General features: G+C 39.3%; 1 protein-coding gene across 4 annotated transcripts in view; it reads left to right on the forward strand.

The window, feature by feature from the left end:
- The window catches only part of LOC124157268 (chromatin-remodeling ATPase INO80), a 189,290-nt gene extending 169,076 nt beyond the window's left edge, over positions 1–20,214 (forward strand). For all 4 annotated transcript variants that reach the window (XM_046531843.1, XM_046531841.1, XM_046531842.1 and 1 more), the window contains exon 30: positions 17,372–20,214. In XM_046531843.1, the coding sequence (XP_046387799.1) occupies positions 17,372–17,631 (260 nt within the window). In that variant the 3' untranslated portion in view covers positions 17,632–20,214. The remainder of the gene's footprint in view (positions 1–17,371) is intronic.
- Positions 20,215–24,327: the final 4,113 nt, after the last annotated feature.

The following is a 24,327-nucleotide window of genomic DNA, read 5'->3' on the forward strand; positions in this document are numbered from 1 at the left end:
TTAAAAATTATAGATTTTACTTCCACTATTTTTATGAAGTTGACAATTCCTAATTCGATCACCCGCCGTGCAATGCCGAACTATTGTCGGGGGACTTCCATCTTTTACGCTGAAATGAAAAAGGGGTTAGGAGGGAAGTGTTATCAAACGGACGTTGAGCTTCAAGACAAAGGCAAAATTCATTGGAAGTCATTGGCGGCAACATCCAATGAAGAATGTATAGTAAAGCTCGTCCACAGGCACGACCAAATCATCAATCGCCGAGGTCATTATGTCGAAAGGACACCGCAAGTGTGCTCAATATTTAGCTGTGAAATAATTTTTAATCAATCACTTCGTCTTCTGTTCATGACCCATCGGAGGTTGAAAAAAGCAGCCCTCGTATATTCTTCGAACTGGACGCTATTGGACGTTGTCCGCAATATCCGAGTTGCGAGGTTTCCTCGCGCTTGGGCTTCAATTATGAAGCAAGAATATGGCGATAATCTTACTTGAAATTACCTATTTCCTCTATCAAATGAAAACACCTTTTTGTGGAGTAACATATCGGCCGAAAATGTTTTAGCGACGCATTGCATTCAAGAAAGTATATTTTCCCTTGAATCAGTTCTCGCTCGTCGTTGTTATCAGAAATTGGGCTTTCAAGGTATTTTAATTTAAAGCTCGATAAAATATCTGCAATAATTTTTCAGAAGTCTGTTATTAATTATTATTTGCACTCTCGTTTCCCTACTAGCTAGGCGTTTTTCGCCAAGCACATCAACTTACTGTCGCTCCTCATATTCTCGTTAATCTTCTATTTACAAATAAATTTGTACAAACAGTTGTGGGATTTATTAGATGTGGTAGTTCGCCTTTTGTGTAGTTCTTTCACTTTTGAAGTGAATTTTTTTTAGTTGATCCTTCCTCAAGGTCGCAGGTATTGTGATCTGAATCGAATACATCCGAATAAAAGCCTTGTCGAATTTGCATTGAGGCATGAGACTGTCCCTAATGCGCATTTATGCGAGGAAACCAGTTTTCTCTACAAAAGGTCTAGCCTTTGTGAAATAAATACATGCATTTTGTCAATTAACGCGTTGTCAAGTGATGGAAATCTAAATGGGACAAAAAGCGTCGCTTTTTAACTTTACCTTAACGTAATTATTCATTGAACTGATACTTTATTGAAATGAAAAGTCATTTCTGGTTCGGACATCGTCTTTAATTAAAAAAGAGAGTGACGGCTACTAGCGATGTCTATATTTCATTTCCATAAGCTGCGTTTTTCCTCCATTCTCATAATACTTTTACGCGTATTTGGTGCGTAATTATAAAATTATATATAGTATAAGTGTGATTCTGATATGTTGGTGGTGTATATTAAATCTGCTCGGTATTTTTTTTGGCCTGAAGAGCCGCAAATGGTCCCTAAGGGGTAGGTGATTTATTGGTTGCATTCCGTCCGAGAGTTAGCGTTGCACTCTGAATAGAGGTCGCAGAGTTTGGGAAATCCCGCGCTTACTGCGTAGGTGTATTCTTTGAGATGTTTGGTAAGATTTTCGGGAAGGGAAAAAGTAGGCGTGTGACCAGGGGACTGCAATATTCGGTTGTAGTGCATTGGCGTACGTAGGTGGTCGCTGCGGACTCAGCTAGGAAAATATATGTATGTTGAAAGTGGGAAGGTTCGGAGTGAGGACGCTGGTTAAGAAACCTGCCTTCAAGTGATATGCACGGTTTGGTGGTCCAAGAAGAGCGGAAATAGCTGTGGGTGAGTGCTTTACGGGAGAGGCGGATACTCTTGGCTGCGAGTATTATTAGGCCGAATGATTTCATAGTAAGCAATCTGCGACTTACTCTGTCAGGCTGGGGATTGATGGAGTGATGTAGTTCCACAGCTGTTTGAGGAAAAATTAATTGGTGTTTCTTCTCCAATGATTGCGAATTACGCCATGGGTCACAAATGCGATATAATAGTTCAAATTTCCTAAATTTGTCTTCGTGCACATTATGAAAATTCCATTAATTTTGTTTGGGAAAAATTCCAAAATTATTTTTTATGCATTATATTCTTTGTTGCGTTCGTTTTCATGCAACATTTTTTGGTTTTATCCCTTTTATAAATTTTGTGTATATCATCTGTCTCCACTCTAACGTTATCTTTCTCTGTGATATTTTTTATGACCCCTTATATCTATGGAATATATCAGTCATAAATGCTTAAATCTTCCACAAATAATATATTTAATTCATTTGTAGTTACCGTTATCATTTTCCTTTACCTTTGATTCTATCATCTGAATTAATGGGCTTTGTGAGAGAATTGTCCATGTCTGCCGTTATGAAATTATTGTTAATTTTCAGATTAATTTTGCCAATTGTGTACGGATTTTCCGTTTGGTACAGTTTTTTTTGTTGATCTAATTATCTAAAACGCCTCTTCCACTGTAAGTTATCTTAATTTATAGACAGCACAATGATCTCACTTTTTCACTGTGTCCATAAAAGTGCTGCATGTATTTTCAATGCTATATCCTGTCAACTGTCATGTAAGTCCGAGGAGCTAGTAAATAGGAGTATTGCGTTGTTAACTCGCCTATTCTTAAGTATTTTCCAATTTCGATGACTGAGACTGCTCCAAAGAATAGCTTTGAGAAAATTATTTTTTTCCGTAAGATTTCAACCCTTCAGTAATTTATTTTGAGTGACTTCTTTCGCCACCCTTAGTTGTGGGAGTCGATTCTCGGAACCAAGAGTCGCAATGTCTGTGCTTTGTCAGCGTGAAAAATTTCTCCACTATTTTCTCCGAGTCAGCCCCGCTAAAGAAATTCACCTCCAGAATTTCCCCACCTTAACGACCTGGGCTAATCATCAAGGGTTGAGACTTAATTCGTGGAAGTGAAAAACCCTGGCGTGACTCATTCAATTGGTTGCATCTTCCCACTCACCCCACTTCCGTTTTTATCTGCCCCTACCCGTGCTTTAGGATCAAATACTCTTTGGAAAATAAATTCACCTCGCACTTCGGAGCATCCGATGCATTTGGGGACAAAGTCGGAGATTTAAGAGGAAAAAAGGAACCTAGGGAGTGAGTAAGGGTCGTTGCAGGAAGTAGGCCGGAATGGTTTATGGGGGTACAAAAGAGAAATGTTTCCTGTGAGACGAAGGGGTAGGAAATCAATTGAGGGGATTGAATGTAAGTTGCCTGCTCCTGCCTCTCCTTACGATAGCGACAGCAGTTTAGCTGGATATGACTAGACACCCACTTATCCGTACTGCCTTTGTGACGGTATTGGATTCATGTTGAGGATTGAGACATTTTTAATTATTCAACCAGTTTGATAAATGTATGTGGCGTCAAGTTGTCAATGGGCTTTATTATTATTTCTAATGCATTCGTAATAAATTAGTGTTGAGCTGCAGTTTTAAAAGTTTTTTTTTTAACAAGTATTCGTTCCGTATTAATACTTTGCATTGGCCGTTTTTTCCGAATTCGCATCAATGCTGACAGATCAGTGGTGGATTTTTCAGCATAATTACGCAAAATAATGGCAGAATGAACAAAAATAAAGGCATTATTAGGTAAATAAGATATCAAAATAAAAATAACTGATCCTATAGAATTCACATGCTAAACTAAATTACATATAATAATACTTAATAGCCTATAGAGACCGTTTAATCGCACCTTGCTGGATTGGCCTGGGGACGTTGGACGGTATGTAAAAGTGTCCATGCACAGCACGAAAAGCATCATATAAGTGTTCAACTACACTAATAATGGTGCTTCAAACTTTAAAGATGTACCACTGAGTCATGCTAAGAGTAATAAATGTTTTTTCACATCTGTGCCTGTCAGGCACATTGCGCCTGAAGTCAGCAATTCCAATATTGCGCTTGACGAAATATTAAAGTGTGGAAATTAGCATTTGCATTTTTTATCATGGACTGCTCTTTCTCTTTCCTCTCTACGTCTTCTATTAAGCCTCCTCCTCTTCTGGACCCAAAGTGTTCATCCTTTCCTTCCCCCTCTATATTTCCAGCCTTCACTCGTCTGCATCCTTTCCGCTGACACCCATCTTTTCTTCTCTCCCCCCCTCCCTCTCTTTCTCATTTTGGGTATTTTATTGTTTTTCCCCTCGTGCTTCGTCTCGAAAACCGCAAAGAGTCCCTCCCCGTCCACTCCTCCTGTCTCCTCGGGGAAGGCGAAAGGAAAGATATGCGCCTCTTGCGAGTTTTTTTTTATGCCTGTTTCTGTTAGGGACGAGTTTGGGAGAGCACGCAAGACCGGGGTGTGGGGGTGTGTGTGCATATTGTGGCACTGTCCCTTATTCCTTCCGTCTTCTCTCTCACTTGTGTGCAGCCCAACTCCTCCTCCTCATCATTCCTCCACTGCCCCCCTATTTTTCCCCGTTCTATTTTGAATCGTCGTGGCATCATCGTTTTCGCCAACTCATTCCCGCTTATCTCCCTAGACGGCGAGAGAAGACGTTTTTTTATTGCTTCCTTTTTTATAGATAAAATATAATCCTGGAGCGTGCGATATTTAGCATTCCTGGAAAGATCCTCCTCCTACTCTGATCTCCCTTCTCTGTCAAATGTCACTGATTTGGAGGATATGACCTCAGGGCAGTGGCAGATCTATGGGGGCAGGCTAAGGGGTATTATAGCCCCCCCTTGGGTATCCAATTTATACTAGATAGAAGGGTAATTTTGTTCGGATCCCCACTACTACTGGGAGATTACCACCAATTAGCCCCCTCCCCCCCTTGTTCCTATCCTGGATCCGCCACTGCCTCAGGGTATGCTTCTACGGTATTTGTTAACCCGTCAACGCCCACGGATGCTATATGGCACCCAGTGCAGTGCTGAGCCAATACTCCTGCATTCCTTTAATATGCGAATTTCAGCATACATTTCGGTGCACATACTTAGTCGAAGGTTTCCTCGATTACTCAGTCAGTTTGAATAATGTTCATTGCGTTAAGCTCATATGTATCATATTTTTTTTAAAGTGAAATATGTGTGAATTAAAAAAAAAACTATGGGTCCTGACCGATTAAGGCTGAGTTATGATATTTTACGTTGGCTTTAAGGCTGAATTATGATATTTCGATTTTCGACGATATTTTTTTAGTCGAGAGTTTTTGACCATTGTAATCCATTTTCATGTCTATACTGTAGTAAAAATATTACGAGTGATGTTAATGGTTCATTTTTGGATTTTAAATTATATTGCCTTACAGAAAAACTTTCTTAAGTGTTGAAAATCAATGTCTTTGATGAGTTGGATGAGTGATGTGGTTTATTTGGCCTCTCATATTATGTCTATGTTGCAAACGTCGTGACGCGTTGTTGTTATAAATCTACTCTTTCATCGTGTAATTACGTTTTATGTCTGGTAAGCTCCAAAATTTATTGTGACTTTTATTTGTATATGAAATTTATTTGGGGCATATTTAGATTAATCTTTTCTGTATTCCGCCAGGTTAAAAATAATCATTTGGAAACTGGAATGTCGTCCATGAAAACTGACCAGTTCTTCTGTATCGTGCGTGAAAATTTTACTTCAGATTTTAGCTTCGGCGAGTTTTCAATGGATCTTGTTTTTTGTGTGCATATTTCGAGAAGAAATTGTTTTGCCAAAAAAATATTTTTTTTAAAGTATCTTGTTTAAAATTATAGTTGCTTTCTAGCAAAAAAAACTTGAATCGATATTTTGGACTCTCATAGCAACGGTAACCTGTGTAACGAGTTTCTCGTCTCGCCGTTTGGACAAGTCCTTTACCTACTTAGTCTTTTCTAACCCCTTGGCTCTCTTCATTGAGCATGTCGTGACTAATCATTTTCTGAGCTCGTTCATGAGATTTTTTCCGGACGAACGGAAGTAGATCCTCCCAAGGATCTATGTAGCTGTCCGGAGAATATCTATCTACCGTTTTTTATTCGTCTTATTTCCGGTCCTTTAGGTTGCCTCCTATCTCGGATTTTCGTATCCCCTGGATATTATTGCATGAAGTTGTATTACCAAGTATAATGAATTGATGATGATTTTATTTTTGCCTGAGCGGAAGAAATTGCATGAGCAGTAATGAGGAAGAAAAAAATTAACCGTGGAAATCGAAGGTTTCAAGTAGAGGAGTGGAGTAGGAACCAGCACGAAAGAATAATTCTTATGATAAAGAGTTGGAATGGAGGAACCGTAAAAGTATTAATGAATTGCATGTTTTCGGGGCATTAACGATGGCATCAATTAATCTTAGTCGCAGTGGTGACAGTGGTTGAAAACACGTAGATTTTCCCTCTCCTTAGAAAATCATTATTGGACTATATTAAGCTAGTATTGGTCTCCTATTTGTGTATTTTTTTGTTTTCTTTTCTTTTGCCATCTAGTGATTGCGGTGTCGTAATGTTCTATTAAACTTTCAACGATCTATTTTAACTTTCTCGCCGTTATTTGTTGTCAATTTGAATTCAGTTTTCTTCCTCCTTTTTCCTTCTCTTTCTTCGATAATTTCTACCTTGATTGAAACAAAAAAAATGTGTCAATTTCGCTGAGTAGCTCATTAACTTAATTTCTCCTTGTAATACGACTAATAATAATACAACTTGTACGTTGTTTCTGATGATACCGTAAGGTCTTCCTTGATATGCTTTGTCTTTTGAATTAAAAAATGCATTATTATTTGTAGCTGTTATTTTTATCTTGCCGTCGGTGAATCTTTTGTTCTTCCGTCATTTGTAAACCCTGTTTGTCATTTCTCATTTATTAGTTCGCTTATCATGTTGGGAATAGGGCAACCTGCTCCCATTTGACTGTATGGAGAGCATTCCGTTCTTCAGTGTTTATTTCGGGCTTCATCGCTTCCGAAACGAGGTTGTGGGATGAAAAATATTTCAAGATTTCGTAATTCTCGCATTGCGAGATGTGTCGCCGTCATACGGCCGTTTGCTTACTGTGGGGATCTTCAAAGGCCGGTGAACTTGTTTTTGGGTGATTTCGCAAAATCAACGCAGCCTTATTTTCAATTTCCCCGCTGTCGTGCGGTTAAAACTCTTGAGACGTGTTATTCATTCAAATTATGTAGAATTAACGTTTAGGAAAGTAATGTGGTGGCGAGCATTAATTTAATGTGGAGTACACATCAATTAGTCTCTATCGTGAGTTAAGTCACATGGTTAACGTGCTGCTCTACGGTTAAAATATGAGATTTGCTCGTCCCTTCCAAAGCGTTCATGTTTTGGCTCATAATGTGGCTAATCTCATGCATGATAAAGTGCAATGTGATCATCCACCTGAAATATTATTTGGTGCGCGCCACTATATGTCGTGGTTCATCCGCGTTTCGCAGCGTTGCGAAAATCTTTTCGGAATTGGCCAATGGCCCGTAGCAGATGGACCGCGCTTAAATATAAGAGCGCACGGTCGGTTTGAAGAGAATTTCGGGACCTCTTGACAGATTCATTCGTTTGGGATGCATTCATATTAGCCAACTCCACATCTACGAATCTTTTGGGGCCGTCATGTGGATCCAAAACTCATTTGAAAACTATTCTCAACATTTCTGTTGCTTAAAAATGGGGTCCTCAAAGGTTACCTGTTCTGGTTATTTGTGACTCTCATTCTGGCTATGACTTTCCGATTTCAGTAATTGCAAGCGAATTAGACATTTTGTGCGAATTTGAAATGCCTCATAATGTTTTCATTCAATTTATTAAGTTCCTTTTCCTATGTGATCTCACTTCTTAAGGATATTTGCTAATGGTATCGGAGGGATTCTCTCCGGTTTAAACCTTGAACCTTTACATCAGTAGTTTAGCGTTCTGCCCTTTAGGTCACTACGCTCGATTGCAATTTAGCCGATCGATTTCAGTGTATAAAATCATAGCATATCCCCGTCTTTGAAAATGACTCTGCTTTATACGGTTTTAACGATCAAAATTGAAAAAAAACAATGCACTGTATAGCATTGTGGTTATCCATTGAATCTACTATGATTTTACGTCAAAGCCGCCGTATGAATTAATTCATTGTGGAACTAAGCAAAGCACCCCACTTACATATACACTACTTTAAAGTACTTCACTTAACGGGTGTCACATATTTTTATTAATCACGAAGTGAAGGAAATCAAACCGTTGCTACGGTAGATTTTGTAAGTCCCACTCGTAATTTTTTTATAACACTGTGAGAGAGTTTACCGCTTTTGTGTGGATTTACTCTCGAAGAGAATACGATCTGATGAGCCCGTTATAATCCTTGTGTGATACAGTGGACTTAGTAGCTTCCGTATTTGTGAGGAGTCCTGGCTTTTTTTTCACTTTAATGCCCCATTGTAATGTACTTCCCCGTGATTCCGTCATTTTATATCTTCCCTCATCTTTTTCATCCCCTCAGTTTCTTGTTTATGGGAATTTCTCTCCTTGGAGTGATCTCCGTGGATTCTCACGGCGGATTTCCCACTCGTAAGCTAAAAACCAACGAATCCTCGGCTCCTGCGCGCGCCCTAGTGCTGAGTTCATCAACCTCCTCCTCTTGTTTTTCACTTCCTTCCTTGTTCAGTCGATTCTCCAAGGATACACACGCACGCCAGGGCTTCCTCTCATTCCTCGAAATGCATGGCTGATCCCTGTGAATTTAGTTTTAATTGTTCTATTGCGTAAAAGGCGATGATTTCTGTCCTGATTCATAGTATAGATAATTTTGATGGATAGTGCATTCATGTCTATTTCTTAATCCACCCTTAATTTCATTCACTTCCCCTCCTTAGAACCTTAAGTCATTTATAATATAACTTTTTGCCACGTAAATCCTGTGAGGTATACTTTTCAGAAGTAAAACCCATTAAAAATTTAATTTATTTATTTATATCACACCAAAAACAGCGCTATGGCCTTTACATTGGGTTTATAAACAAAATAAATTATGTAGATATAATTAATAAACATGTATAAAAATGATCTCATTAATAACAAACATTTTCAACATATACAATATATACAAAAGGTCGGTGCCAAAAATATAGTCTTTACAATTGGTTATTGGTTCAATTTTTAACTAGTTTCGGCGGTGTTATTTCTATTCACTTGAAATTTCAATATAAAAAGACTATTCACTCCCATCCGACCGTTGCTCTTCTGTTTTTTTTTACGACAGATAGCTAATAGTCTTGTTCCTATATGCCATCAGATCTGATCGAGTCGGATCGAATTTAATTTCCTTTTCTCATTGAATCCTTCTCATTGTCATCAACTGTAAATCGTGGTTTTGTCTCTTTATGTCATATTGTCAATACTTTCTTCGTTTTCTGTTCGGTTAATCATTTCATTGAGTCCAATTTACGTAACCTTCTGCTCACAATTAAAAAAAAATATATTTGTCTATCAGTTATGTGTGCGTTGTTTAAATTATGATTCTTTATTCGCGAGATTTTTATGTGGTGCCGTCGATGTTGAATGCGTTATCCTAATCTTGTAATAAATGTGAGGTAGGCGACTGTGGCATGGCATTGGTTATTTAACAAGTTTTTTTGTTCATCATGGCGAATACATTATTCATTCAATCGCCTTCCATGTCGAATAAGGAGCTTTGAAAACATTAAAGATATTGATAAGGTTACACCTAATGTTCTAATCCCTTCCCATCTCAATTTTATCTTCCCAAAGAAACCGATTCAGACGATCTCTCCACCCTGTACGATGAAACCGTCTCAAGAACTCCTATTTTGGGTGTAACCATTCAGATATAAAAGTGGGGCCCCTGGGGGGTTGTGTCCCGTTGGTGGCTTCTCACTTACCTCTCCATCTCCCCGTAAGTTCGCCTTTTCCCGAATTTTCATCTCCCTTCCATAGCCTCATCCTCGGTCCACATGTACCCAACCCCACCCCTTCCTTCGACCACACTTACTTTTTTACCCCGTCTAGACAGGCCGAGGTGCCAAGTCGGGGCTGTTTTGCGAACTAACTCACTTCCTGCCTCCCCCCCCCCCCCAAATGTAATTTTTTTCTTCCGCGCCCCTTCCTGCTCACCCACCTCACCACAATCCTTATCGCCTCACCTTTCCTTGATAAAGCCCTCTTTTCAACCCTCGCGTCTGTACTCATATCCATCCATCTACGGCCGCTTCTTAGAATCGCTGCACTTCCTGGTGAGAATAGGAAGCTGGAGTGGGCTATATTTCCTCCAGTCACCTATCTCCGTGATTGTTATTTTCCAGCTACTAATCAGATAATTACTGGAGAAGTTCAGTTTTATCTGGTGATGCCGATTTCAAATTGTGAGAAAGGTTTGCGCAGGTGCTAATTGGGATTCGATACATAAAGTGTTAAACGCTTTTTGATAGTTGTTGTGGTATTTATTGATGGAAGTTGTTACTCTTACTATATGGTTTTTTCGAGGTGCTACTTATTTTTTTCCAGAATGGTTGTGTCGGTCAGTATTAATTTTTAGATTAGCATAATTTTTAAGGGGTTAAGAATTATTTTCTATAGCATACTTCTGTCTTATGTATTCTGGTGCATATCTCGAGCTTTGCTAAAGCATCGTCATTATCAAAGCAGGCATGTTGTTTCACTTCTCAATGTAAAAGTCAATGGATTGGATTTACAAGTCAAATGTCGTTATTACGTTGCTTCAACGTTTTTTGATGGTATTGACGATCATTCTTATTTCTTAATTCTACGGTAAGAGACCTAATAATGAAGCCTGGAGCATGCAGTCCTATCACGCTCACTCGTTTTGTTTGATTTAAACTATTGTATTAGTCAGCCTCTAATCTTTTTTTTTTTTTTTTGAAGGTTTACATTTTTTAGTTGCGCTGGCATCAGAGAAAATGCATATGCGTTCCGTCATTGGTTAATCTCGGAATTAACTCTGACATTTAGTTTATATTTTGAATCGTGATTTAGTTTTTTTCTGTTTTATTTCTTGATCACTGGACTTCCTTTAAGTCCGATAGAAACAATTGATCCAGCCGTATTCTTCACTGATTCGTGAAAAAAGAAACTATTGAGTTGCGCAGGGAACTGATTTTCCTCATTCATTTCCTCATGAATTTTTGCCAATTAGGGCAAGTTTTTTCTGTGTCTCGCTTTTTTCCTAATTGCTACACCATTATCCCTCTGGCCATTAGGAAGAGTGATCACTGTATCAGCCTTTTCCTCACGCTGTGGTCAAAGCCCCATTAGCTGTCCCTATTTCGGATAATTCTCCCTTATCTGCTCCTCGATATAGCGAAACCACTTCCTCTGTGCGCGCTGTTTGTGTGACTTTTTTTTTGCAGTTCGCCTTCAATTTTTAGTTTGGTTGATTAAATTTCCTTCGCGTACTTTTTATATTTATCCCAATTATATCACATTTTTATATGAAATGAAACTTTGTCCCTTCTTCAAGTCCCTTGAAAATAATTAGTTTTAATACAGAGAAAGGACTAGCTAAATTTGTTTCAATGCTTTGATTATATGGCCGTTGATAAGGCTGTTGTATTTTAATAAACGCGATTGTTTCAGGTTTAACTTTGTGGAAAAGGAACTAAGGCACTAAACTATGGTTTCTGTTGTATTTTATTTATAATTTAGTGCCGGAAAATCGTATGAGATATCGGTGAAGAGATTGGAGGATTTTGTGGTGGAAATTTCTATCGTATTTTCTTTTATTATGCGCCCTTAAATAGGATTATGAAGGGGAATGTGGCAGTATATTGGGTGGGGCGTTTGGCTGCTGATCGAGGGGATGCGGCTTCAAATACCGCATGAAGCCCAGGGTGAATAAATTCCAACATCTCCAGCAGAAAATCCTCGCATTCCCAAGTGTCCCAGGGAAAGACTCTGCCCCCCCTTCTAAGTCACATGCCTGTGGCTAACGTAAGTCTGGAGTTAACCTATCAAATCCGTATTTTTGTTCTAGCGAGGTATCTATCACTTTGCAAGGTCACTGAGGTAGCTGTAAAAGATACATCCGTCCGCCGCTAGATGACGGGGGCTTGCGCTCCGAAGTGTAGAAAAGCTGCCACAAAGAGAATTTATCCACCTCTTCTAGTGTTTTTTTTATGTGAAGTTGCTCTCAGAGGAAATTGCGAAACATGCGTGGAGGACCTGTGTGATGTATTCTGTGTTAGAGAAGGAAATTTTTGTACATGCTGCCTGTGAGGGCGTGCAGTGCACTCTCTAAGACGCGTTAGCCATCAGTAAAAATTCGTTTGCGGTGTCGCGCGAACCTACGGCGTATTTTTTTACGGCGTGCGGCGCGTCCTCGTCCAATCCGAATCATTCAAATTGGTCGCTTACGATTTAAAACTTGATTCCAAGAATATAGAAGCGCAAAACTAAGATTAACTATACCGTATTTACTCGCGTAGGCCACTCTCTCGTGTATCCCGCGCACCCTCATTTTTGGGCCGGCTCGTGAGGGGAAAAAAAACTTTCTAGCGCTTTCTGGGTGCGGTCTAATATAGGTACTCGTGATTCGTTGCTAAATCGATAAATTTACGTTTCTATGATTAATAAGGTTAAATAATGTTAGAAATGTAATTCCTGCGAAGATTTCCTCGTTCAATGCTAAACTCTGAATAAATAAACGAAAAGAATTTGAGGAGAAATGGTATGCGGCTTACATTAAAATTTGGAGGATTCGTGTAAGCCGCGCACCCCCTTTTTTCCGTCGGCATTTCCGGCTAAAAAGGTGCGTGGCTTGTACGGGTGAATACGGTAAGAGTACCTATGCATCCTAGTGTTGAGTCCATTCTGGGGCCGTATTCTGTATTTCGTCGGTGCCGCACCGGTCGGTTTCCCTTTCAAGCCCACCGACTGGACATCAAACCGTACCGACAACGGATTCCGCACCGACGACGACACTTTCAGCGATTCTGTAAGGCCGTCGGTTTCAAACCAGTCGGTACGGTTCCCCTTCCTTCCCAAACAGGGAAAATCCGAATATATCCGAAGTTGGACGTGTCTCCACCAATGAAAGAAGGGTAAAAACAAGTGAAGACTCATTGGCACAGTTTGTTGTCGTCATTCTCAATCTTTTTATTTGCGGAAATTACGACTTATTGCTAGATTAAGATAAACGATATTGGATAAGTTGTTGACAATGCTTATATAATGTGTGGTAGTAATGCTGTACCTACAGAATCGAAGGAAACAATATTACAACATCACAATAAAGTTTGTATGTGATGGAGATCGTTGTTGCTGGAATGAATTATTGAAACTATCCTTGAGATCGTAGTTTCTTTTTTTAAATATTGGTTCCGTATAATGCTATTTATTCATGATTTGGTAATATAGTTGTCATTAAGTAAGTTCCGTATAAATGTTATCAACGGAATGTTATGCCATTGGCACCGTAGCAGACGAAAATAGCATACTATGGAACGTGAACGTAGGATTCAAAAGCAAATGTAAATGTTATATTAGAGGAACAAGTTAGGAAATTGTTATAAAAATATGGAGCTGGGTGCAATTAAAAGAAGTGTAATGACGAGGATGTAAATAAATTGTGATTGGGTGAAATACATATGTATAAGTTGCGCATTCCAAGTGAGAGAAAATGATAATATTGCGGTAAACCTCATACTTATTAACAAATATCTTCTTTTATCGTCAAGGGAATCAATGGCTGACGATGAAATGAAATATAGTTGCCCGTTACAAATGAAAGAAACTGATACCGTTGTGGCAAACTTCATACTTAAATACAAAGATCTTATTTCTATGCCGAGAGAAACGCCAAATTGATGATTGAGTGAAATAACAGTCGCCTATTCAGAGTGATATAAAGTGATAACATTGCGGCAAAACTCATATTTAATCAAAAATATCTTTTTTGTGTCAAAGGAGCAAAAAAATGATGATAGAGAGAAATAAAGCCTATTACAAGCGAGTGAAAGTGCGGTAACATAAATGAGAGAAAGTCATTATATGTTAGCAAACCTCATTTTTATTAACCATTATCTTATATTTCTGTCAAGGTAATTAATATAGATGATGACACAGTGAATTATAGAGGCGTATTCGAAGGGGCAGAAAAAGATAACATTGGAGAAAACCTCATTATTTACTCGGTGATGAGGTAAAAACAAAATAAAACGTACAATGCGCACCGGGGAATTCATGAAACCCACTAGTCGGTGGCCGTACCGACACCTCTTTGCTGTCGGTACGGCTACCGACGATCTCCCGTCCTCTCGTCGGTGCCGCACCGACCGGGTTCGTACAGAATCGCACGACTTCTTACCGGGAGTCGGTGTGACGTCGCACCCGACGAATCGGTGCCGCACCGATCGGTTGGGAGTTACAGAATACGGCCCCTGGTCGGTTCACAATCTCATTTTCGGCAGACTCGGCGTCGGCGCTGGTGGGGTGGACTTGTTTTCGGTGTTGGTGGCGCTCACATCTAATATACATTACAACCTTGTAAAAGTTTTCTTTCTTCTCAAATTTGAGTTTAAATTCTGTTATTTTATCAGATATGAACATATCCTGCTTCAGATTCAGGCAAATGTTGAGGAAGTTACACTCAGTGTATCTAAAAATTCAAATTAATTATGCAAGTTTCAAATGAGAACTGCTTCATTAATGGCCTAAATACGACCGGTCGATAGGTGATATTTCATATTAACTTGGACCATAATTTTTACCGGTGTCGGCCGTGCGACGGCGACCACCTTTAGTGGATTCTAGCAGTGCTGTACAATGGATTCATTTCCGCTCACTAATGTATAATGGAAATTGTTATGTTTGAGGGGTTGGAATACGAAGAAATAGCAATTTTTCTCATCTTTAATGATTGACAGGAGCTGTGGCGTAGATAGCACAGATTTTGAAATGGGGGGTTTACCGGAGATTTCGGAGCCTTCCGTAGGGCCCGGGGGTTTATTGAGTCCATCTTACTCGTTTTTGGCGCCTCTTGTAAGGGGGTTGTAAACCCCCGGAAACCCATTCCAACCCTCCCCCCGGAGGTAAAGAACACTAAGTCCGTTTTCCTAATTTTTTAGATTTTTTAGAGTTTTAAGATTTTTTAAAAATTCAACCAGAAATTACCAGAAATTACCATTATTAGGTTTCGATACCAATAACATTGTGATATAAAAATGTTGTGGACTTGTAACCCAACTGCTCTCGTGATAAATTAGGAACACGGACATAGGGTTCTGAACTCCGAGGTACGGACATATACACATCTGGACTGATTTGTCCCGTGATGAGTCATCATTTCGGTGGTCGCAATCGATAAGGACGTTGATGAAGGGCGAAAATGAGGCCGTGTCGTTTTTCCTGCTTGGCTCCCGCAGGAGTTTCCGCTCGCTTTATCTCTTTCCTCACAGACAAGCGGGCAAGGTAAGGCAAGCGTTGCGGCCTTCACCCTCCCGCCCTCACTCCCTCGCCTCCTTGCACAATCTGTCGTGCTTTTCGGTTTTCCTGCTGCCCCCCCACACTCTCTGCCATTCCGTTAACCCTTTTCCCCACGAAGCCGAAAGAACTGTTGCTGAAAGATCCACCCTCCCCCCCACAATCAAAAGTCCCTTTACCTCGTGACCCCCGCAACTTATTGCCCAATTGCACGGTCCATATTTCGTCTCGTTCCTTTGTGGAATGTGACAAAACGTGAGTCGCCTTGGGCCGGAGACGAATTGACGATTCACCTTGCTCTGATTGTAGTTTTAACAATTAGTCACGTGTTCAGTAATCCTAAAGTGTTGGCAAAAAAACTACTTAAAACCTGATACTTCTTATTTCGTCGTCCATTCCATTTGTGTTGTATCTTTCCTTATAACGAGAACATTTTTGAGTTTAACGAACGAAAATGATCTTGAAATTTTGGTGTTATGTACTCATCCAAGAAATATTACCATGAGGAAGTGTAGGTACATATTTAATTGAGAGTTTGGTGTTGATAAAAGACTATCAGGCTAGACTAATTTGCCCTACCGATCGCATATTGCGTCTTGGTGCATGCCGGATACCACGAGTCCTATTCCTAAAATAATTGATTTTCACATCCTACAATAAATTATTGGTTTTTGCTTGCTCTTAAATGTGCTGTAATATCTGATGTTTGAAGAATATCCCAATATAGAGGAAAACCTGACTCATAGAGTCTATCAAGCTATTTTTTTTCTACATGTTTTTTTATCTATCACGTGATTTGTTGTGATATTCATTTGTAAATCTGTGTTTTTGTTCTCAGGACAGTGGTTATTAATTTGTAGCGTACTGCAAGTTAGATAACAATCAATAACTAATAAACTATTTTTGGGATTAATTATAATCATGATGGTATCATATTAGTACTTCTATGCATGGCTTAGCCTTAAACGCTGTTGATTTTATTTAATAATATCTAGCCTTGATATCATATATTCCATATCTTGGCATTAAAAATCTCTTTCAAATTTATGGTAATATAAATCATTTTTTAGAGGAACACTTCACCATTCGAAGTAGGAATAAACTAGCATTTTAAAGCTCACCCCCTCCTATAATGCTTTGAAATTGATGGAATTGTATTTTCAATTGGAAAAATAACTTTGAAGAGGGAAACTCTTTGAATCGTTATAATACGGTGATGCTTTTTATTTTATGTATTACCCTTGTTTTCAAGTTAAACCTCGTAAAAATACTTTCAATAATATTTTACGTAATTTGTTCTTATATTTTTGTCTTTTGGAGTAGTTGCATGCCTTACATGGATTATTTTTTTCACAAAACATATTTAATACTATTTTAAAATTATTTTATCTATTTTTGTAGTTACATGAAAATGTATGGCTTCAAATTCTCTGTAAACAAGTTAAATAGATTTTAGTTCATATTTGAAGCCTATTTGTGATACTAATTTACTATGTCAAAATTAAGTATTGCAGTTGATTTCTCAAAGAATAAGCATCATTTTTATTTGAGTTCTTTTTGATCGATGGACCCTTTTTTAGACCCTCAGAGACTTATTGAGACGGTGGCTATTCTCATTAAAGTGAACATTTTAGCGTTCTGCTTAGTAGTTAACAATTAACACGTAATAAACTTACGCCTTGTGATTGTATTTAATCATAATCGTGTTAGTGCCTTTATGCATGACTTGGTCTTAAGGCCTGTTTACACGATACATTAACACGTACGAGTTAATGTCTGTTTGCATGAATGATTTTTGTGGACCGGAACGTAACATGCACGAATGCATGAACCAAATTAGAACAAGTTCTATTTTCTGTGCATGCATTTGCACAAGTTGGGTGGTTACACGGTGCATTTTGGCGTTCATTCTCGCGTTCATACATTTAGACATTAACCCGTACGTGTTAATTTACCGTGTAAACAGGCCTTTAGAAGCTGTTGAATCTATTAAAAATATCTTGTGACATTGATGCATTATTTTTATTTGATCTCTCCGCAGGTTCATCACCGTCCTCGGTGATATCGCCGTCCTCCGGGATGAGCGGTGGCATTCCCGTGAAGCGCGGACCAGGTCGGCCGCGTCTCCACCCTGTGGGCCCAGGCCACACGGGCAGTCGGGGGTCGAGGCCCGGTCGGCGGCGCGGGCCCGGGCACCACCGCCCGCTCCCCGTCCCTCTGGGCGCGTCGCCCGCCACGCCCCCACACCCGGACCCGCACCGTCCCTTCGGTTTCTACACGCAGAACCCCACGGCGGAATGAGACGAACAAATGAACCTCTCGCTCCGCTGCTGTCCCGTGTGTGATCGTCGTCGCATCCCCCGATTTGCGCCGAATGAAGTGCTCCGGGGATCAGCGTGGGCGTTTTGTAATTTAAAAAAATATCAAGCCAATTTTCCTCAGGAACGCCGTATTCCGCGTCCCGCCTTCGCGTTGCCGGTTCAACGCCTCGCTCGTTTTTCCGCGGTTACCCTCCGAACTTCGGTCACCCGCCCAGGATAACGAAACGGGTGCGAGGTGAAACTATGATGGCAGTGCTTGGGGGAAAAACTGGTGTTTTCTTTCGTTTGCCTTGTGAACTTGGGAACGGAGGAGAACAATTTTTCGGCGCAGGTGTTGCGTCACTGTTTTCGTCGGGCTTTTTATCAAACAACCCATGATAGACCCTGGACCCCATACCACCCCGTCCGATTGTGAAGTGAATCTGTCCTGTTTTGTGTCCAAAGATGTGTGCGAGGGGTGGTTGGTTAAAATGTTTTCGGGTTCTCTGACTCGGGTGCGTGATTGAGGAGATTATTGTTGAAAGTCGATGCGTTCCTTTTCGAATGCGTCTTTTCTCTGGTCTCAGTCGTAGCCTCGTCGTATTTGTTGAGTAAATTTCTTGGACATTAATTATGCTTCCTTAAACTAATTGTGAAGAAGTCTGCTCGTCTGTGAATAAATATGGGCGCGCTATGGTCGATTTTGGGGTAATTTTGTTGTTACAGACGATTAATAATGTTATCATCACCCCCTAAATCATTTTTCAGTCAGAGACTGCTTAAAAAGCGTGCACTGTGAGTCTTGTGACATTTAATTTTGTTCGTAAATAATGCTGGAGAAAACCAAAGGCCCAACCGTGCGGCTCTCTGAGTGTCCTGTTTTGGAGATGTCTTGGAAAGAGTTTTGATATCGGCTATTACTTAAGTTATTTATTTCTTCTCGCTCGTGAGTAGCCTTGACGTTTTCAAGGCAGTCATTTGTTTCTTTGACAACTGATGTAACGATTGCAGTCTGGCGGCTGTGATTACTGGCACAAATTGAATAACTCTTTCTACCATTTCATGCATGTTAAGATTTTCGAGTATTTAAATGGCAAATGCCAAATGCCACGTTAATTTTCTACTTGGACACCGTCGGGCCAATGTAATTCAGCTGTGAACGAATTTTTTTGGGAGAGGGTTTTTTGTGAATTTTACTCGTTTAGGTTTCGGTCATACATTACTTTCAACTATTTTTGTAAATCCTTTGACTCAAACATTGGTCGTTCAATTTACATAGTCACTGTGCATTTCCCTGTACCCTCTAATCCCCTGTGGTATTCTTTGGAAGCCTATGAAGTTCGTGGTAGGTCGGGAAAATAAGAATAAAACGAAATTTTTGCAAAATTATTTGGTTGGTATGCCATTCTTGATTAATCGCAGTCATACAATTTGCATGTGTTTTTATGAAGTTGCTCTTCAATTGTAATGTAATATTTGCTTTTTTCTTTTTGAGTAAAAAAACATAGCTTTGCAATGACGTTACCTTTGTCGCACGAATTATACACTTAAAATGGCTTGAAATTCTAATTAACTTAGGGTTCCCAGTGAAGTTATATTGATAAACATTTGGATTTAGATTATGTGTACATTTACCGATTCCTGTGTATTTGCATTCAGCTCGTATTTTGGCATCTATTCCATAATACGTTTGAGCATGAAATAATCCTCTTGGTTTAGCGATTGTGACTTCTTTTCAGCCTCCTATCTGAGAAATAATGTTTTTTTTCTATGTTCTTGGCCAATCCAATAATTGAATTTGGTGAATGCTGAGATTTTAATGTACTCATTGAATGTGTAATTCCATCTGAAAGTCGTGGTAATTCCATGTCCCTTGCTTTTTTAGCTATAGAAAGCATTCTCATGGTCTGAACGGAATTGGTTTTGAAAGTATATATGCATTGATGGAAATTTTCTTAGATTTCCGATTAATGCGCGATGAAAAAATTCAACCAGCCATTTGCAACTGTTCTGTAGCTTAGTCGCATAAAGCGGCGGATTTGTTTTTGGTGACTATTTGATATTTTTCAGTGCTCTGGTCGACATCAGTGCCCACGGGAAAATGGAATGTTGAACTTGATTGGGGAGAAACTGCTCAAAAATTGTGTGGGTGAATGATTGTGTGTTTGATGATGTGACCGACTTTGCTTCCTATATCGACAGTGGACAAAAAACATTGTAAATATATCTCTCGCGGCGTATGCAGTGAGAATTGTTCGACATTTTAGCCCTCCAGAAAGACTTCTGTGGTTTTTTTATTTCCAACGGAGTAGATCGAGGTTTTTCAATTGTATCCTGGTTATTCATCATAACGTTTTCTTAACCTGTGGGGCAATGATTGTTGCCCCTTCACCCCCGTCGTCGCTCCTCAGTAGGGGCTACGTGACATAATGTATAGGTTGGTACATGTTCACCATGTCAGTAAACTAGAAACCATTTGGATTGTTTCCCATCTTATCTTTTAGTTTTGCTCTCAGTCTTTTTTTTCGATGAAGTGTAGCATATTGTGTACACAATCACGAAATAAACTTCTCGTCCTATTTTAGCTGAGCTATCGTTTTATTCATCCCTTCACATATCTCCTCATTGTTTTCGCTAAGATTACGTGAAAGTGTTCTGAATTCGATGCTCGAGATATAAAGGACGTGTTTTTGTGATATGAGACTCTTTTCAAACTTATTCAATCCAGGAATTTTTTCAGTATGCATAGTAAACATATTCAATATTTGTCTGTACAGTAGAACCTCTTTTTTCCGGGCATCAAGGATCCGGCTCTCCGGCTTAACTCCTCACGCATCTGGGCCAATATGCTTCGAAAAGTACCGTATAAGATTTCACGGTTAAATGTTACATAAAATCAAAATAAAGGAAGATAATTCTTTGTATGCAAAAACTAAATACATTTCTCCTTCTTATGTGGTTTATTTTGTAGGGAGTTCTGATATCGGTCGAAATCATGGTAACTAAATGGTAAGTTTTTCTATTACAGTACAACACTCAATGTCTTTGTTGATATTCCTATTTCTTTCGGTTTTTCCGGCTTTTCGTTTATCCGTTATCATGTCCGGTCTCAGTTATATATCAGGATAGACGAGGTTATACTGTACCAATGTAAATTTGGAAATTTTACATAGGTATTTTCTCGAGTGTAATTATTTTTATAGGTACTTGAGATCCTATCGAATGTTGATTATTTCATTTTACGATGTCATTTCAAGGAACTTTAGAGGTGATAAAGTAAGTTTAAGAAGAGTAAGCTTAAGAAAATACCGATTAAGTAAGGTAAGTTAAAGAAAATTAATACGCTTGCAAATGAGATGGAATGCGGCTGGTCTGGAGGCAGTGAGGCGTCCTCTTAAGGGTGGGTGGAGGAAAAAACGCGCCCTGTCAGCCTTGCCATCAACTTTTCACCATGGTGGCGTAAGCTTTGATTTTCCTGAACTGGGATTGTCTCTGAAGCGTTTGGCCACATGAGTGAGCTCGCCTGATTCTGTCCCGTTTCGTGTCTGACAAGGGACTCGATGTTTCCTTTTTATTTTGCAGCATGTTGTGCCTGTAAGTGACTGCATGCAATCGAATTTTCTCTTTTGTGAAAGGAATAGTGGTGAGATATCACTTGGGATAAAATGTACTCTAGAGGTGATTCTTCAAAGTAGTATAACATTATTTCTTGCGACGATTCTTTTCGATAATTTATGAAGAGAAAAGATCCTTCTTAAGTATGATTCTGTGGGTGTTTGCCTTTTTATTACATAACTACCTCTGGTCAACTTAAGGGCAGACGACAATATTTTGTGGGAAGTTTGACAGTCCTGTCAGAGGTACCTGTGACTAACGGGTATCGTAATCATTGATGGGTTGAATTTTTTGTGGTCAACTGGGTGAGGGTAAATTTCAAAATGATAAAGTTTCAAAGGAGTAATATGTCATCAAAAAAGGTTAATTACGGCCTCGCGATAGGGAGTGACGCGCTTATTTCATTATATTACCAATTCTTCTACTGCTTAAAGTAATAATTTTGCAATTAGATCATAATTTTTGCTGGTCCGTTCGCTCTCTTGGTGCAGGTAATAACTTTTCATGTTCATATTTGGTTTCCTACCAGTCAACTCCGCCCTGTATTTTGTCACGATGTTGTTTACAGGCATGGTTACACGATAAATTTACACCTACGGGTTAATGTCTAAATGTATGAACGCGAGAATGAACGCCAAAATGCACCGTGTAACCACCCAACTTGTGCGAATGCATGCAGAGAAAATAGAACCTGTTCTAATTTGGTTTCTGCATTCGTACATGTTCCGTTCCACCAAAATCATTCACGCAAACGTACATTAACTTGTACGTGTTAATGGACCGTGTAACGAGGCCTTAAGATCCTTAAAAAAATAGAAATACCTTTTTTTTAGAAAATTTAAATGACTGCAAGTTCATATTGCTGAGAAAAGTGAATGTTTCTGCGTGGGGGTTGTGACTGGGTGAATTGGATCGGAGTATGATGAATAACTCTTTCCTCCTATAATATGCATCGTAACGATTCCCCCCCCCCCATCACCCTCCGCATCATTCATCCGTTTCCCGCGACCCTAAAATGGCCTTCTCCTTAGTAGCCGTATGATAGAGTAACTTGGTGCCTGGCACTCGTGTGGAAGGGATCGATTGGAATGGTTTAAAGGGGATATTTTTTACCGGTAAGTTTTGGAACATTTCCCACCCCCTCCCCCGGCTTTCGCATAACCTTCCGAGGGCCTTATCCTTTTCCCTTAGCTTTCCCGAGTATAACCTCTATCTGTGCATGGCTCTTTGGCGACGCGTGCCAGTTCGGAGACTGTCTCGTTATCGGGAAGAGGATCGGGTCGTTCGTTTTTTTTTCAATGCTCTGCCCGCCTGCCCTTGTTCGTGGTGGGTTCACCCTGCACCCATTTTCATAAATCAATGAGTCCGTGTTGAAGGTTGGAAGGTAAACGATATTTTCCCCTTAAAATTAACGATTCAGTTATATCTACAACTTTGTATTAATTTAGCTTTACGACTACAATGGCGATAAAATTATGTGTATTTGATTTTTATTACCAAAGGCATATTTTATGTTAAACTCGCCCTATTTATTTGGTCCACATTTTCCGCGATTAATTTTGTGATCAGGAATATTGTGGAGCCATCCAATTATGGCGTTTAGAATGGAACTGGCTTTGAGTGGATCTGTGGTCACTACAAATGTCCCTGTTGAGAAAATAAAACTGGGATAATGTCTGTGTGTGGGGAACATTTATCCAGATTCATTATCTGCTGCATGCTGCGCCCGTAGTCATTCACGTGGATAGTTTTTATATCAGCTGGGAAAGTAATGAAATGATGGTGCCGCCGAAAATTTAATTTCATTATATAATAAGTAATTGGTTTACAAAAAATTACAAAGCTATTCGAGCTAGCATCTTTTGCAGTGGCGTAGCCAAAGGGGTGAAGAGGGTCCGGACCCCCCCGAAATATAAAAACTCGATAATTTTTCTTCATAAAGGAAAACAAAATATTGAAAAATCATGAATTTACAAAACATTTCTTTAACAAATGAATTTTTATCGATTAAGAAAAGTGTTAAAATTAGTTTAAAACCCAAAAATTAGTACCCCGTCTCTTCAAAAAATTTCCCCCTGGTTTTGGACCCTCCCCTTCGAACGAAATTCCTGGCTTCGCCCCCTGATCTTTTGGTTCATTCAGGGTTAACGGGAAATGAAAGGAAGCCGATAATTAGGTTAGAACGAAGGTTCAAGGAACGCCGGGCTCAGATGTTAACATTTTTCTTATGGTAAAGTTACAACATTTCAAGTCATTTAACCTAGCCGGTTTTATCCCTATTTCAAGCCATTAAAAACATCTAATCTACTTCCAAAAAAGAAATTGTTTCGTATAAAATCGTATCCGGCTCGATTTTGTGGAAGTTCTTTATATTCATGATAAAAAGAAGAACACAATGGTAATTTCCACACTTTTAATGTCACAACTCAACAACCAACCATGGTTTCAACACATGTCATTTTCAAGGTGAAGAAACCCAGTAATCTCCCGGTATATATACCCGGTATATGTACCCAGGCCAAGGTAGGAGGTGGGGGCATATGGAGTTCTTCCCCACATCTAACTCCATTCTACAAGGGGAGAGTTTCTCTGTTAACACTGGACGGCAAAATTTTTTTTCTCAAACCCCGATACCATTCCTACTGATTATAATGTAAAATAACCTCCTGAGTCCGAATATGACTTCCGTTTTTCCCCATCACACACCGTTTACGGGGAATACCTCATCCAATTTTTAAAATCAGTTTTCGATAATTTGGAGCGAAGACAAGGATTAATTTCGAAAAGGGTTTAGAGAGGTGAAAAGTTCTAAAATATGAACATTTATGCTAAGGAGGTAGATTTGGGGGGATTGGTCTGCGTAAACTGTAAACAAACGGTTTAAAAATTATCAATTTTTCCTTTTTTCGCAATTTTGTTTATTTATTTTCCTCATATTTCAGCTTCTATTCCACCTTTCCTTACCCCAAATATCCCAGAATGATGGAAATATGTATCAATCAACAACGTATAGCAACAGTAATAAAAATATTTAGGAACAATGTATAGCAACAATAATTAAAATATGTAGCAAGAGTTCAGA

The sequence above is a fragment of the Ischnura elegans genome, chromosome 4 (assembly GCF_921293095.1).
Source record: "Ischnura elegans chromosome 4, ioIscEleg1.1, whole genome shotgun sequence".
Classification (NCBI taxonomy): Eukaryota; Metazoa; Arthropoda; class Insecta; order Odonata; family Coenagrionidae; genus Ischnura; species Ischnura elegans.